At 40.4% G+C, this 17,101-nt stretch overlaps 1 protein-coding gene across 10 annotated transcripts in view; it reads right to left on the bottom strand.

The window, feature by feature from the left end:
• The window catches only part of SAMD12 (sterile alpha motif domain containing 12), a 175,039-nt gene that overhangs the window by 85,878 nt on the left and 72,060 nt on the right, over positions 1–17,101 (bottom strand). For 5 of the 10 annotated variants that reach the window (XR_010719497.1, XM_066177048.1, XM_066177031.1 and 2 more), the window contains exons 4-5: positions 6,474–6,614; positions 6,322–6,380 (exon numbers count right to left, since the gene is read on the bottom strand). Coding sequence is in view for 9 of the 10 variants with exons in the window: in XM_066177048.1 (XP_066033145.1) it covers positions 6,367–6,380; positions 6,474–6,614 (155 nt within the window). In the remaining variant the exon portion in view is untranslated. Of the gene's footprint in view, positions 1–5,991; positions 6,032–6,220; positions 6,381–6,473; positions 6,615–17,101 lie in introns of those variants that run through there. The other 5 variants (XM_066177000.1, XM_066176992.1, XM_066176981.1 and 2 more) reach the window with 3 other exon arrangements.

The following is a 17,101-nucleotide window of genomic DNA, read 5'->3' as shown; positions in this document are numbered from 1 at the left end:
AATGGACTGATCTCAAGCAACATTTCTTCAAGGAACATGAAGGACAGTAGGCAATAACAGTTCAGATACCACAGGATGCAAAGTGTAGAGCAGGGAGAAAGCAAGCTGCAATTGTTTTCTCTTAACTCATTGATCTTCCAGTCCTGTGCCTGGCAAGTTCCTGTGTCCTCAAAATTTCTAACCACTAAAGTCCCTTTACAACCAGGTGTGTAACTCCAAATCATTCATGCTGTGTACTGGAGCCACCACAGCAGGAAAAGTGAAATCAGAAGATGGGACTGAGTCTAGTACTTTACAGTTCTGATTATGGAAAATGACAACAAATCTCACATGTAGTGATGAAATCTGGTATGACAGTGCTCAGGTTCCTCCCAGCATTGATATCCATATGGACAAAGCAGAAAGGGCAACAGGAAGTAGCATCATGTTTCTGATAGACGGGGAGGGTTCCATACCAAATTTTCATCAAGCCTGCCTTCAGTATGAACAGGCTGATAATGCTGCCAAAATCCTTGTAAAACACTTCTGCTAAGGAGGATTTCATAGTTCCGACTTACTCACCACTGAAACTTCCTGGAGTCTGAGCCCAGACTATCAGACTCCACTGAGTTTCCTCGGGACCCAGCCCCGAATGGCAACTCAGTGGAGAGAGAGACAGCTTCGATCCCGTTGTCCAAAAAGGAATTTTAATATTACAAAAATAACAAACAACAAGGCGTCCGCTGTATTGGAGTGAACTGAATCAAGGCAGTACAAGGGGCAAAAGGCAAAATGCCGAAGGCAGGGTCTAGGGTCAGATGGAGGTACTTATACACCCTGCTGTGGGTGGGGAGTTAAGGTGTGGTCTGAGGGAAGGGTCCAATGGGGGACAAGATTAAGAATATTAAAATTCTTGCCCCAAAAATCAACCTGTTGCCTAGAAGGCTGACCTGAAACAGAGACTGGACAGAGCTAGAGAATAAAATAGGTATTTATTGAAAGGCCTCCAGGATCCACCTTGAACAGGACCGAAGCCCCACCAAGGCTGCACCCTGAGTCCACTACGAAAACGCTACACCAAAAACCCGCCCGGTCACAAGGTCTTACATTTTTATCAGTTTAGGTCCATTTGCATATTGAGGTTTAATTGTCCAATTAGAGCTTCAGGTTGTGAGGTCCCATCCTTCTTGTTCCTCCCTTCAGTCCACCATTGTTTATGTTTTTGGGCCTGAGAGTTGTCCTTGGTGTTCAGCAAAAAGGGATTTGTTTTGTCTACCTACCCTGTGAAGAAAGCTTACTGACACTTAATATGAGGCTCAAAGCTACATCCCTAGGTAGCAAAGAATCTGCAAATACAAAAGCTAAATCTTAAGGCATCACTTCACTCAACTGGTATTCATGCTTTCGATTGTCCCAACCCAGGTGCAGGACCTTGCATTTGGCCTCATTGAACATCATGAAGATTGCAAGGGTCCACTTTGTTCTGAAGCAGCAGTTCCAGCTGTTGTTATTTTGTTGCTGTATTTTTAATGATAAAGCTATTCAAAGAATTCAGAGGCCTTTGACTCTGCTATGGGAAACCCTGGGCTGAGCTGGTAAGGAAACTTTGCTTGCCTGGGAGGGGTGTGGGTGTAGGAGACATCACACATCAGCCTGGAGCAGCTGTGGAGGGGTTTTGCTTCCAGCACTGAAATTTTGGGTAGCAAGAGTGTGACTGCCCAAGAATGGTCAGATAGAAAAGTTCCCTTAACAGCTGTTCCATGATCTTGCTGGGCACAGAGGTGAGACTGACCAGCCAGTAGTTTTACCTGATCTTCCTTTATTCAGTTTTAAAAGTTTAGGGTTCCCGTCACTGGAACTTGATTGGACTGCCATAACTTCTCAAATATGATGGATAGTGGCATAGCAACTTCATCTGTCCTTCAGGACCTGTGGATATGCCTCATCAGGTCCCATAGAGTAGTGCACCTTTGGGCTCCTTAGATGTACTTGATCCTGATCTGCTACAACTGGTTCTTCATTCTCCCAGCCCCTGCCTTTGCTGAAGCGAATTTGCCAGTGAAAACTGAGGCAATAAAAAATGGTTGAGTACCCTCAGCCTTCTCCATGTCCTGGGTAACTGTATCTCCCATTTTCTTCCAGAGAAGACTCATATTCACCCTAGTATTCCCTTTATCACTGGTGTATCTATAGAAGATTTTCCTGTTGCTGGTGACGTCTCTGGCCAGCTTTAATTCTATCAGAGCTTTGGCTTTCTTAACCTGATTCCTGCTTCTCGCTTTCTCTGCATTTCTCCCAGGCTACCTGTTCTTGCTTCCACTCTCTGTAAGGCTTCCTTTTTGTGTTTGAGTTTGCCCAGGTGCTCCTCATTTGTCCATGAAGGCCTTATGAGATTTTTTGCCTGATTTCTTTACTGTTAGGATGCATCACTCCTGAATTTAGATGAAGATGCAACTTTGATGGGCACATACGTATTTCAGTAACTGAGCATCAGTGCAGGATGAGCAGAAAACTTAGTGAAGAAATAATTTCAACAGGAATCAACTGCTGAGATGATTTTTTATGAAGCACAAAGCTTTATTCTAACATATTTTGCTAGGAGGAGAAATACTGTCCTGGCCATATATTCAAGTATCACCTTGCCCTATACGAAACTCACAGAGGAACTTAGAAGGGGGCCTAACATCATCCTAAATGCAGGTTATCATTTAATCCAAATCCAAAAATGCTTCTCAAGCTCAGCCTTATGAGCAGATTGCTGTCTGTGGATACTTTGCTCAGAAACACACACAGCACTGTTCTACCACTTTGAGGACACTCTCTTCTATGCTAGCCCAAAGCACGGCTCACACTGAAAAATCTCAGAATAACTCCTTCCTTCTCTGTGTAGTTATGTAAGGCTTTTTAAAAAAATGATCTTTCAACTCAGGCTTACAGTGATAACAGTATAATAACGGTGTTTCCAACAGTGTGCAGCTCCCCCCAAGAGACATTGGAAGATATTTTGTCAAATTAGTTCCTCAACATCACTAAGTCTGGGAAAAAAGTACAGATCAGTAGTTGGGCCTGTGCCCTTCTACCCGAGCAGAGGCTGGAATAGCATTTCTACCAATAATAGCTTCAATCAGGCAGTTCCTGCTCCAAAGAAAAGTCTTCCTAAAACTCAAGACAAGACTTCAATTACACAATCACATACTATTTTGGCTTTAAGAGACTGGATGGTGTGTCTTGAATGAAGAAGAATAAAACGGTTTTAAGTCATTTTCTGAACAAGAGTAGAAAAGAATGCTATTGAGTTTTAAAAATGAGGTTAACTTTCTCTGCAGAAAACAGAACACAAAGCCACTTAAAATATCTGATAACTATTATATAATGCTTTTTTAAAACTTTCCCTGTTCGATCCAGCTTCAACTGGGGTATGTACTGAAGTCAGTGGAAGTCTTTTTGCTGACATCAATGGGTTCTGAATTAGGACCTCATCACTTGCAACCCAGCTTGTGTGCTACATTAATTCAGAAATGGGTTTTAACAGCTTCTTTCACCTAACAGTCTCCTTAGCTGTGCACTGAGAGACAGAGGGCTTTTTCCCCCTCTTTTTGGAGGACAGCAAGGCACAGCATAGCAATAGCTAGTGTGATCTAGTGTGATCTGGACCTTGCAAGTGGAATTTCCAAAAGGCAGAAACAGCTTTTTAGATCAAAAATGTTCTCCAAGTGTTCTCCAAAACAAACAAACAAAAACCCCCACAACAGTTACAGAAAGCTATTCCAGTAACAACCTGGATCAGGAGCATATAAATCATAATAAGAATACGAGTGGACAGTTTGGAGAAACTGGGAAAGGGGACAGAACCAGTTTTGGAGAACAAGTGACGTAGAAAGAGCTTTACAAGTTGTACTGTAGTTGAGAAATAATATCCTAACCTTAGTACTTCCATCAAGCACTTTCAATGGACACACACTCCAGCTTGGTATAAATGAGGTGATAAGGGACAGGAGTACTGCTGTCATCCTGTCACTCACTGTCCCCTCACCCTGGAATCATACAATTAACAAAGCTTTGCTGCACAGTGGAATGTTCTTATAGAACTGTTGTTCTGCCCATAACTTCAGCTCTATTTAAGAAGATGAAAGTAAACAGAGTTCTGGTTCCTCTAGCTTTTTAAAAGGAAGAGTCTGCTTAAGCACTCTGGTTTTGTTCACCTGGGAGATGCCTGCTTTCATACTACTCTTGGTGGACCAATATCACATGAACATTATTGGCTTTCAGACAAGAGGTTTTACAGTCCATCAGGTCCATTCACAGATTTGTTTATTAAAATGGTATTTGTATTGTTTTACTGTTATGAGTTTGGATTAGTGTCACTGTTTTCTTCCCTGCAAGGACAGAGAGCTCTTGCTCCCTCACACAGCCATTCCCAGCTTAACTCCGGAACACAGGACAACCACAAGCTCTTGTGGCTGGTGGTCACACCTGTGGCCACCCAACCCTGAACACCATAGCTTTGAATACAGCGTGTTTTGTCTCTCCAAGCTCTACTACCCGTACTGGCTCTCATGGTTACACCGTAACAGACCCCAGCAAAGCAAAGAAGAAATTCCTTTGACAGAAGTTCTCAGACTGAGCCATTTCCCCAAGGTTATATTGGAGTGGCTCTGAAGTGCAGCACAATGGCCAACACCACTGTGAGGGAAGACAGCCAGAGCTGCAGACCTCCAACTTTTTGTCAAGCCTGTGCTGCCTTTCATAAAGCACATGATGTCTTGTCTTTACGGGATCAGAGTACATAACATTCCCTCTACACGGCAGAGAGAGACTACATTAAACACACATCCATGCATCCAGTGCTAATCTGTCCTTCACAGTCCAGCATGTGTTTATTCATTGTCTTACCAAAGTCCAAACTTGTATCCTCAACTGCATGGGCAAAGAATAGATCTCAAAGGATGCTGGCCTGAATTCCTTGAAATGGCAGTCACTGCTGCCTGACTGAGCGCAAGTCATACACCAGTGGATGTGTCCAGAGGGGAACCAGAGAGAAAATACAGAACACAGGACATAGTTCTCAAAGCCAAATACAGCTCTATGCAGGAATATACCTGGACAGCAGTGATCAACTGATCCAAGTTTATACCTAATATGTCTTCATTGTCCCATATCAATCAAATCCCAACTTTCATAAGCAGGCCTATAACAGGGATGGTGGAAGCCCAGAACTTCGCAGTCCATCAAACTCTCAAGCAACATTCCAGATGCAGTGGAAGAGAGAACCTGGCCAACACTGAAGAAAAGGATGTAGGAATAGGATGAGTGGATGGATGAATGGATAAAGTGAAAGAGTTCTAAACATCTGAGGAAGACATTCATGCTTCAGCATGCGCACTATCTTTGACATGAAACAAGATGAGGTGAGCTTCTATTAACATCTCATGGCAAAACAAAGGAACCCTAAAACTCCTCATCACAATCCACAAGACACCAAGCCTGAAGAAACAATTCAGTTGAGACTTCAGCTCTTTCAGATAAAATGCAGCTTACTCAACTAATCAGAGTTTTTCCCCAAACACAGTGAGCAAGGCTTAATTAGAAACATAATGTAATGTGTGAAGGACATTTTGTTAAAAATACACACTGCAGGTACTGAAGAACTTTGTTTTTTTCATATAGTGTGACATACAACAGGCACTGAACCAAAACACCGCAGAAGTATGTGGTTTATGCTATCCCACTAGACTACCAAACAACATTTAACACTGAGAAAGTATTGCAGATACATAGTAGAGGATGTCTAAATGTTCTTTTGCAGTATTGCCACAATGACTGCTTTTCTTCCATGCTACCACAGCAATTACTAGAGAGCTAGCAACAAAAGTTGTAATAAAACTTCCTCGTTTGGAAAATATATAGAACCATTTTTGTTATTCTTTCTTCTCTGTCTTTTAATCTAGACTTCATATAGAGCACCAGTTTTGTATTTTCTTAGCAGCGAAAAATAGAAGCAACTCTATTCAAGTCAATATAATTATTGCAACATGAAGAAGGAATCAGCCACCTGCAAAAAACAGTCTAACAGGTAATTTCCCACTGACAGCTCTTACCATAAAACAGGTTACAGAAACTACATTGTTTTATCTGTTTTATCTAACACTGAAAGTAAACAATTAATGCAAAATGGACAATGCTTTTAAAGACAGCAGCTCCTCCATCTGTGTCCTTTATATGAAATTATTTTCATCTTAGTAAGCAGACACTTAAGAAGGACCACCATCAAACTGTAGATGGAGCCTATTCATCAGACAAAACAGGGAGCTGAACATCTCTACTTTTTATGCATTATTTTACCTTTTGTTCCCCCCTTGGAAAGCATGTGGAATCTATGAGACGTTTTCACACATCATTTCCTGTAGAAGAACATCAAGTCACCTTTTATGCCCTCAGGCAAACTTCTCCTATCTGATCTCAGTAACTGTCCATATCAAAATTATTTTTCATACCTTGTGTAAGCAGCTGGAGGTTTCGGACTTCTTCTCTCACCTTCAGCTGAAGGACTTGCTGCAGAATGTGCTGTCGCAGGCTTTCCTGGGCAATGCCCATTCGTTCAAGCTTTTTGTCAGTAAGTCTCAGCAAAGCACGGCCTGGAAGCAAAAGCCAAACAGAAAAATCACCCAAGGATTCCTGTTAGTGCAATGGGCTCACTCTGACATGATAATTTTCGACAGAAAAAGTTTGCAGCCCTGAAATACCTCATTCTGAGAGGATATTGTTCCATCTGTTAGATACTCCCTTACTGTTAGAGATTTATGTGCTACTCCTCCCTTTTCAATTGTTTTTCTGTATTGTTTTGGTGCTTTGTGAGATACAGGCATGTAAAACAGGTCTTCTGTGCCATTTTAGACAACCAATCGCTGTTCTTAAGGGCCAGTTGGTCTCCCATGGGTAGGACCAACCCCTATAAGTCTACAAGTCACATAGGTGCCTAAATAGACTCTCACCTATTTTCAAATATCATCTCAAAAAATGAGTGAAAACCAAAGACTGTGGGTTTTGCAAATTAAATCCATTTGAGATATACCAAGAATGAATATTGCTGCAATTCAGATATGTCTATAGTTTAGCAGCACTATTTCCCAGGATGGTTCTGTACTTCATGGTTCAGCCTTCCAAATCCCTCTTAACATCACATGATCACAGTAAAATTTGAAAAAATCCCCTAGAGATTTCTCTCAATTATATCTAAATCATTCCCGAAAAATATTTTGTCTGACTATAAAAATACATCTGCCCAAGTGTAAGGATCCTATGGTCTTTGCAGGCATTCACTCCCAGTTTGTGACTTATCTTTAGTATTAGGTTAATGTTGAAACACAGTCCCAGGCAGATTGTAGATGTTAAAAAAATCAAACAATCTACATTCTCCCTATTTTGCTAGTGGAACTCTGACTCCATCTTTTGGACATGGCTATGCTATAAATAAATAGGAACAAGGCTGTACACTGGCTGAGCCAACAGTAAGGAAATATTTGAACCAAGCACAGAACCAAAGCATCAAGCAGAATTTTACCCTAGGAAGAAAACCCAAACTTACTTTCTTTGGTCTTCACCACAGCTGTGAGGTAGTACTGGGAGGAGTATTGTGCAGCCCTGTACTGACTCTTGATTCCCACTATATACATTTGCTATCTAAAGGTGCCCTGGCCTATAAAAACAAATGAAACTGGAGTTACACTGGTACTACCTTGAAAATTACATGTTTGGTTCACTTTTTTAAACAGGTTCAACTTTTTACCTCCTTTGGTTTTTAATTATTAAAAATCCCTTCTTTGATTTCTCAGGCCTTATTCTGAAACCAGAAGAAGATAGCAAAGAGCAAGTTATTCCCTCTGCAACACAGCAACCCCTGTGCTACCATTACTGTGGCTTTTGGATGAAGGGTACAGTTTAGTTCATTAGAAAGTGTTACTCAACACAGCAAAAGAAGGCTGTTATTCAACCTCTTTCCTTACAAAATAGCAGGGAGTAGAAAATTTTTATAATTATTTTAATTTTAAAAATTAAGATAAATGTCAAAAATTTAAAGGGGCACAGAATATCCGCCCCAAACCAAGGAGTTAGCAGCATGCCTTTCACAAACTGCAAGATTTCACTCACAAGCAGTTCTGTAGGATCTTGATATGACACAATGTAAAATACTATGACACAATGTAAAATACTGGGATATTACTGTTAATAAAGCAAGATGTTCTTGATCAGATAAAAATGACAGCATTCACATATTTTCTGCCCTTCTGTGTCTCTCAAACACTACATGCTACAAAGGATGACCTTTTGATTAGGAAACCTTTGTTTGAAATCACAAAAAAAGAAGAATTCTAAGGGTTAATGTAATAACAAACTATGGAAATTAAGTCTCTTGCAGATCAATGCCAGCTGTCCAATTCCCTTGGTGATAAAGGCAGCAATAATGACTTCAATTTTTATACTGTCTTATCACACTAAAACATCTTAAAGCAATTTATAAAGGATGTACAACAGTTCAAGAGTATGGTCAGTAATGTCAAATTAGCAACTGAAAGCAAATAAAAATACAAGACACCAGTTTACAGATACATGCCAACATACATGTTATCTTAGGCCACAGAGTCAGCAACAGTAATATGAAAGGACAGACAGAGCCCATGCATCTCATCCAGTGCACTCCACCTCTTTTTGGCCATGGATAAAGTTACTACTCTTTCCTTCCTCTGGGCAACTCTTTAGTTCATACTCAAATCATTTTTCTACCCCAGCCACGGCCTTTGGAAGTTGAGTGTGCACAAAAGAGAGACATCTCTTTTCAACTCTTGGCATGTCAGTTCCTCTGCGGCTTAGGCTCAAAGCAGGATGCAATTGACTCATACTCTCTGTAGCAGCTTGCACAAGTTGCCTTAAATTAACTCTTTCTTGCACCAAATCTAAAGGGACATGTTGAAGAAGTGATGAGGTAAGAAAGCAAACATCCAAATGTGGCATTTCAAGAATGCACTAAGAGATCTGAATGTGCAAATTCAATCCTCCCCCTCAACACTTAGAACAACAACATCCAAGCCACAGCTGGAATAATTTTCATTCTGATACTAAATCATGCCTTTGAAAAGGTATTTTTAGTGCCTGGACCAATCACTAAAGCCAATTAGATACTAAGGCCAGGATCCTGACAATCAGCTAATGACTTTGGATGCCTCCCTGTATTACTTCCTGTATTAAGCATATCTGAAAGAGTAATCATTTCATGCTAAGAACTCTGTGTTATTGAACATTGAAACCAACTGTCCAGCGAATCTGTGGAGTCTGTCTTTGGAAGCATTCAAAACCTGTTTGACAAGGTCCTGAGCTGCATTTGTCCCTGCTTTGAGTAGATGATTGCCAGAGGTGCCTTTCAACATCATCTGTTCTGTGAAATAACCTGTATGAAGGATCTTGATCTAAAGATCTATTTTCTTTTAAAAAGCTAAGATTAACAAAGGAAATTATTAAGAATTATCAAGCAACATGGTTGAACAGAGAGACAGCTATACAGGAAAAATTGCGGGTAGACTTTTACTTTTCAGAGAGTGCAGATATACTATATTATCAAAAGCAGAACATGAGACAAAAGTAACATTTTCTAAGAGTAGACACTGATCTTTTCTAAGACACAAGTAGAATGAACTTAACTACCATTTCAGGAAAATTTCCCAACGCTACAGACAGACACTACATCTTAGATGTAGGAATTACCTGCCTAGTAGAGAACAGGACTTTTTTTTCAAAAGCACCTAAACTAAGAGAACCATAAAGGTCTCAGTGACAAACACCTAGGCCTTGGTTCAGGCTAGTTGCAAGGCTGGAAACTAAATGTTTTAAACAAAACTCCACAACTTCCTCAGAATCTGTGCACATCTTTTAGCACCTAAACCCCAGCCCTCTCCTACTCAGGGCAGATCAGCCATGGAATGTTCTGAGATGCCCTGAGGGCAAACACAAAATATAAAACACTTTCCATCTTAATAATAGATTGATGGCCTAATTTTTTCTAATATGACTTAGCTGCTGCAGATCTCACTGAATCAAGCTGGGGTTAGATGAAAATTTGAATGGAGGGAGAAACATTGCATGTCACAGAATATTAGCATGAGTATAAGCATCGGTCCAATGAGGCTGGCATTGGCCCCTGAGCAAGGAAGGCAGCACAGTCTGCTGTACCTAATCAGAGATGCTCAGACCTCCCTGCACTGGTATATCCTACTGCTCTTCCCCCAACTGCCAGTCCACAGACACACAGAGAGACACCTCACAAGAAGCCTTGGAAGAACACTTGTGATGCAGGCAAAGGCAGGCCTTATTTAACATGTGGAAAGAACTGAAGCAATACTGGGAAACAAGAGCAGATATCTAGTAAGAGGCTGATCTCAAACAAAACCCTGAAGAAAAGGGAGCAATTTAAAGATGACGAAAATGATAAACCACTAGTGGGAACAAATGATGGTGTGAAATATGGCCAAGACAGGTGACCTTGTCTTCTGAGTACAATATGAAAGGTATACCTGATTATCAAGACAAGATGTTCAGTTTACTTACCTGCAAAACCTGAAAAAACAGGAAAATGAGATTCACTAAGCCCCTAAATTATGTAAGATGAAAAAATTTTCAAGTTTGTACTTAAATGTTGCAAATGCTGTTTTATTCTTAGTTAATAGATAATAGTGAGCTTCTCCAGTTTTTCAAGTGTGGTGCTTTTGTGTTTACTTGAAATAGTCTGATCACAGCTTTTCTCTTGCTTAAACAGGCTGATTGTTGGCTTCTCTTGACTGCAATGCTTAAAAACAAGCCTCCTTGGATATACCACTTAAGAAATTTCCATGACAGAGACACAGACATAAGTATCATTGTTCAGGTGCTGGTGAGACACAAGCATAAAACTCTCATCATATACTCAGGAAAGAATGCTAACAAGAATGGCCAGAGAAAGAGGCTATGATTTCATAGTGAGGAACACCAAAATTATGAGAGGAGGCAAGAAAAAGAATAGTCACCCGTAGAATGAGAACAGCCTCATGGTGATGGCAGTGGGGGGAGATGAACACTGGGAAAAGAGAAGAACTATTAAACTAGGGCACTGATTTGAAAAGAGAACTAATGGATATTATACAATGATATTGAGGATGCTGAGTTCAGAAATATATTTTAGAAGAAACAGCACAAACTAGAAAGCAATTTGCAGTGAAAACATGGCATTACTTCATGATGCTTTTCTGGATAACCTATCAGATCTTCTACAATTCTACATTTTCTACTTTACCCATGAGAATTTAAGAGCCAGTCTCACCTTCTCATGCCTGTCTCATCACTAGTCAACTAGACACATCAGCCACTTTGTCATCAATGCCTTGTGGCAAATCTACAGCTTTTCTTGCAAAAGCAGTTAGATCTGATTTGTCTTACTAATAATTTTAGCCCTACGACTAATGCAGACTCTTGGTAAACTGCAGCTTGCATTACCATCCTCTTTGTCCCCCTTCAGATATCAAATATGTTGCTAATCAGGGAAGACTTACTTGCTTTAAAAGTAAAAATGGATTCACTTTTCATCAGACTTACCATAGCAGCAAATACCTTATTGATCTACCTGCTAGCATAAGGGTAGCTGCCAGCCTAGGCAAAGGAGATTAGCTCCCAAAATTGCTATTAGCACCTGCCTGGTACTTCTTATGTGATGAACAAATCTCAGCTGGGGACCAGCTTAAATAGATAGGAGACACAAGGGATACTGGTACAGAAATGAAAAAGAAGGAACAATAGTTCCTAATGATAGGGACCAGGAGGAGCAAAGACGACTATTTAACCTTGAAGAATATTAAAAATCTCCAGCTGAGGAAGTTCTCCAACATCTGAGCCAGCATTTTTCTACTTTCTTGTCCTGTTAACAAAAGCAGTAAACCTCCATGAGGCCACAGGAATTACCTTCTGGTAAGACACATGAAAGGAAGAAGCCCATGACTCCAGTATGTCTTCAGTGAAAGCATAGGAAAGCATAGGAGGGCTCATGTATCAATTTGTTCATGTATCAAATTAGCTTTGGACATGCTTTTATTTGTTAGCACCATCAAAGATGATTCTCTGTCTCTTTCTCATTCATTATTCGCTGGGTCTGGATGACACCCTTTCTGTAACAGAGTTTCTCAAAGAAAGTATTCTGATGCTGGTCAATAAATGTCTGCTCAAACTCAAAAAAAAGTTATGTAAACAAAGGCACTTTCTGAATATTATCTGCAGCTCTTGTCTCAACATCATGTCTGTTTATACTTTCAACAAGGGGAAGATGACTATCTTTTTCTTTTGCCAATAAACCTACAATAAAACAAGTTTATTTCCATAAAACCCCTCTCAGGTCACACCATCCTGTCCTCTCTCCACACTTCTGAACCACAAGCATGAACAGAATATGAAAGAAAAGTAATTCAGGAGAATCTTTAACTTAACAGCATTATCAAATATAGAAGTAGCAACAACCAAAACATGGCTTAGCTTCTAAATTTGTTTGTGACAAACTTAGTAAGATGTCAGTGTTGCATCTGTGAAGCTTTTAAACTCAGATTACTTAGTTTGATGTAACTTCCTCTTACCTTAGTGCTGCCTTTCCCAATTTCCTCTATATTCCATCTTATACCACCTGTCATTTTCTATTCTCTTCATTCTGATACAGTCCTGTGAGCTATGTATCTCCTGTTCAATGATGGTCTCTGAAATTTCAAGTTAGATGTCTTTCTGACACCCAGTTCTCCTTGCCTCTTCCCAAGGGTGTCTCCCAGCTAGCTACCCCCAGCTGCTTCTCCCCAGGCCACTCTCTTGGAAGCTCCTATGCTCCTTACACAGGCTCAAGCATGTCCATCAGCCCAAACACAAACCACACTGGTTTTATGCTATTGAACAAAACCAAAAAACCTGCAGTAATGGAGAAGTCATATAAAAATACTGAAAGACAGTGAGTTAACAGTGCATGGATCTGGAATATTCTATTTAGGAACTGCAAGTTAAAAGTATGCTTATTTATCCCTGGTAGATACTTCCAGCCAAGTAGCTCAAAAGAGTCTAGGTACCTTCAAAATTAACACTGAAGACAAAAATCCCTCTCAGAAGTGAAATTCTCCTGACTCCCAACTCATCCCATAAATAAGGCAAGTAATTCCTGCTCCTTGACTTACCCACACATTTCCAAGGAAGTATTTAATTGCATACTTTGTGTGGGAACACCACACATCCTTATATCATAGACTCGTTTAGGCTGGAAAAGACCTCTCAGATCAACCGTTGATCCAGCACTGTCAAGAAGACACTAAACCATGCCCTAAGAGGCACAGCCACATGCCTTTTAAACACCTCCAGGGACAGTGACTCTACCACTTCCCTAGGCAGCCTATCCCAGTGCTTGACGAACCTTTTTGGGAAGAAATTTTTCCAAATATCCAATATAAATTTTCCCTGGTAGGGTTGTTGTGACCCATGTGCAGGACCTGGCACTTCACGTTGTTGAACCATTCATTTGGGCTTGGACTATCAATCCAGCTTGTCCAGGTCTCTTTGTAGAGCCTTCCTGCCCTCCAGCAGATCAACGCTCCCACCCAACTTGGTATTGTCTGCACACTTACCAAGAATGCCGTCAATCATTTTATCCAGATCATTAATAAAGGTCTTGAACAGAACTGCTACAGATACACAAGAGCCTTAGTTGTAAAATTTTGAATTAATTACTCTGGTGTCTAATGATTTACAGCTACATTCAAAAATATCTTAATCCAAGACAATATTAGAATACAAATCTCAATGAAGAGAAGGGAAGGGGTTAATGAGACACTGCGCATCATCATTACTGGAAGTGGTTCAGTTGGTAATTTACTGTACTGATGGGAACTATATTGATTTCTTACAAGTCTTGAGTAAAAGACTGTTAGATGGTCCTGTTTTTCAGATGAACATATTCAGCACCTGATGATTTTAATAGGCGGAAATAGTAATAACTTGAATTCCCTTCTGAAATATAAATTCAGACACAAATCATATTACAGCACTTTTCAAGCGTACTGTAAAATGTGAGACAACCCTTTTTAGTGCTCTCAGGAAGGACCCAATAGGACCCACAAAGTAAATTAAACATAAATGTAAACCTTTAGCAGGCAGTCTATAAATCCACATTGTTTATTGCGTATACATCTGCCAACCTACTTCCTGGACATACAAAATTATATATTATCTACAACTATATATAAAGATAATACAGACATATAATAATGAGTTTTTATTATATTGCACATCATATTTTTTAAGAAAAAACTCTAGGACTATTGTTTCTTGGTACTTGTGTCCTAGATTTATGGTCCCCCTATTCAAATAAACCTCCTCAAGGTCTTTCCTGTTCATGATGGAGTGAGTGAATCTGTCAACATGTTTGATTTTGTTCACCATCAGCAGGACACACAGTTCTTCAATTCCTAGTTAATATAATGTTTCTCCCCGTGCAACACATTATGCACTATATATCCCATTTCTTTATTAGTTTTTTTTTAAAATCACATTAGATTATTCTTGCTGGAAAGAGTCTTGTTAATTTATTCAGGAGAAAACATACATTCATATATTATAATTTACAGCTTCTACACAGAGCAGATTAGGAAAGGGAAAGACAATTTGGAAAGCATTAGAATTGACTGAAGTCTCAAACAAGAATGTTTTCTGTAACTCCTAAAGGTGGACCTTACAAAAATCAGATTTCTAGCAGAAAAAAGGCATCATTTATTACCACAAGCAAAATAACCATACAAACATGCACACCAAAAGACCCCAACACTCATTCTTGAAGGGACCAACCCAAGTGCAACTGGGAAATCCCTGAAATCACACAGAAAACCACCCATTTATAAGCCAAATCTTTCATTGTTTTCAAGCATTGGGTCTGGCTGAGGCAGAGCTCGTTTTCCCCTCAGCAGTCCTCAGAGCCTGTGCTTTATAGCAGTAGCTGGGAAGCCACTGAGAAACACAGTGTTTTGGCTACTGCTGAGCAGTGCTCCCACAGCATACAGGCTGCATTTCCAACATTTCCCCCCACACCAGCAGGCTTGGGATGGGCAAAATCTTGGGAGAGGCCAGCTAACAAACTGAGCAAAGTGATATTCCATACGCTCAGATACAAAAGCTAAGAAATAGGAAGAGGAAGGGAGGACATTATTTTACAGTGTTTGCCTTCCAGAGCAACCACTACACATGCTGAACTCCTGGCTCCCAGGAAGTTGCCAGACATCACTTCTTGATGGGATGTGGAGAATAAAATCTTCTGAGTTTTTCCTTTGCTTGAGCATTACATTTTATTTTAGTAAACTGCCTGTATCTCAGCCTACGAGGTTTTTTCCATGCTATTTTCTTCCCCCGCCTTGCTGAGGAGAGGAGTGAGAGAGAGACTTTGGGGGGCACCTGGTGTCAAGTGAAGATCAACCCACCACAGTCACGCCTCAGAAGATCTTGGGGGCCGTCTGACTCATTCTACTGGGGAAAGCCACCCCTTTTTCCTCCTGATTACTCTAACTGCCACACAGCATTTAGGCAAAAACCTACACAAAGAAGAAGTATTCAAAACATGTTTAATTCATTTTCTGAGTTTCTTTTAATGCCAAACTTGTAGGAAGCAAGGAGGATTGACATAATGTGAGCAGGCAGGATACTGTACTGCACTGCACTGCAGAAGGTCTGTGGGCCATCAAAGCTCCAGCACCACAGAATTTGAGAACTTATATTTTCTAATAAGATTTTCCAATCACTGCTTCGTTTAAAAGAGAAAAAATAAAATTTTATTAAATATTAAACTAAGATTTCAGATCCCAATGCCGAGGTACATCCAGTATTAAAACACTTCCCAGCCTGTATCCCTAGCTCTCTCCTGTTCCACATTGTTTTCTCCAAGCAGTTTGCAGTGATGCTTTCTTCCATGCCCGTACCAGCTTAATCCTTCCTTCTTATTAATAAACTGAAATTGAGAAAGGTTTTTTGTTAATATTCATGAGGTTAATAATTCATACTAATAAAAATGGAAAATTAAAAGCAACATTGCTCATAGGTTAGGCACTGCAGACTGCTTCAACTCTCCTAACCTGAATCAGCCACATCTCTCCAGATGCTCTAGCATTTCACTTTGGAGGCTTTAATTAGAAGCCTGGCACCCGTCAAGTGGCACACATCACCTCTGATAGGCCTTGAACTTACTGTCTATGCTGCCCATTTTATAATCTAGGGATAGATAATTTTCCTGTTGTAAAAGTTACCTCTACTCCATTATATACACAGTCTTACAGGCACTAATCACTTGCTGCACTGCTGGCTCAGTAGTACACTAAACTTTGTAGAACTCCTCTGCATTTCTTGCAGCCTTTACTGTAGCTGTGAGGAGAATCGGGACATAAGGATTTTATTTGGCTGGTCTATTTCTCCTATTTAATTATTACACTTGACTTGTAGAACACTGTGAGACAGTGATTTTGGATCAGAAAAAAACCCAGACACCTAAGCAACAAATTATTGCACCTAGTTTTTAAGCAACTTGTCCCTGTACCAGAATCCAGACCTTATTTTTTTAAGTTATGTATTCTGTACCCCAAGCATTTGGCTCGACAATAATATTAATAATAATGATACAACACTATTGTGCAGGAGCCTTACCAGAGGCTGCAGCCTAGCACTGTGGCCCAAACGGAACGTACAGCTCAACCCCCGGCTCTAGCTTTGGATCTCATTCTCCCAAGCTTTTTTTTTTCCACTATAAAGTGCAGGAAAACATTGTGTGACCTTTTTTTTTTAAAAATAACTGCTATAGCTAGGAGCAAGGGAGCTCTTCCAAAAAGAGGGAGCCAGCTGATCTTCAAACTCCCAGCAGAAGGTGCCGAGGCCCAGCTCCTGCTCCAGGCTGGGGGCTGGCCCCAGTCCTGCTGAGTGAGGCTTCACTGACCTTGCTGTGATGCACTTGGCAATCTCTGTGCAGGGTACAAGGGCTCCAACCCCAGTCAATTCCCAGCCTCCTTCCAAGACCAGACACAGAGAACCCACTCCAGCCCTCCTTTTCCTA

Source organism: Chamaea fasciata, unplaced genomic scaffold (genome assembly GCF_029207755.1).
Source record: "Chamaea fasciata isolate MVZ Bird 193981 ecotype frontalis unplaced genomic scaffold, bChaFas1.0.hap1 SCAF_1, whole genome shotgun sequence".
Classification (NCBI taxonomy): domain Eukaryota; kingdom Metazoa; phylum Chordata; class Aves; order Passeriformes; family Sylviidae; genus Chamaea; species Chamaea fasciata.
The sequence above is the reverse complement of the archived record's forward strand: the minus strand, read 5'-3'. Positions and strand labels throughout refer to the sequence as shown.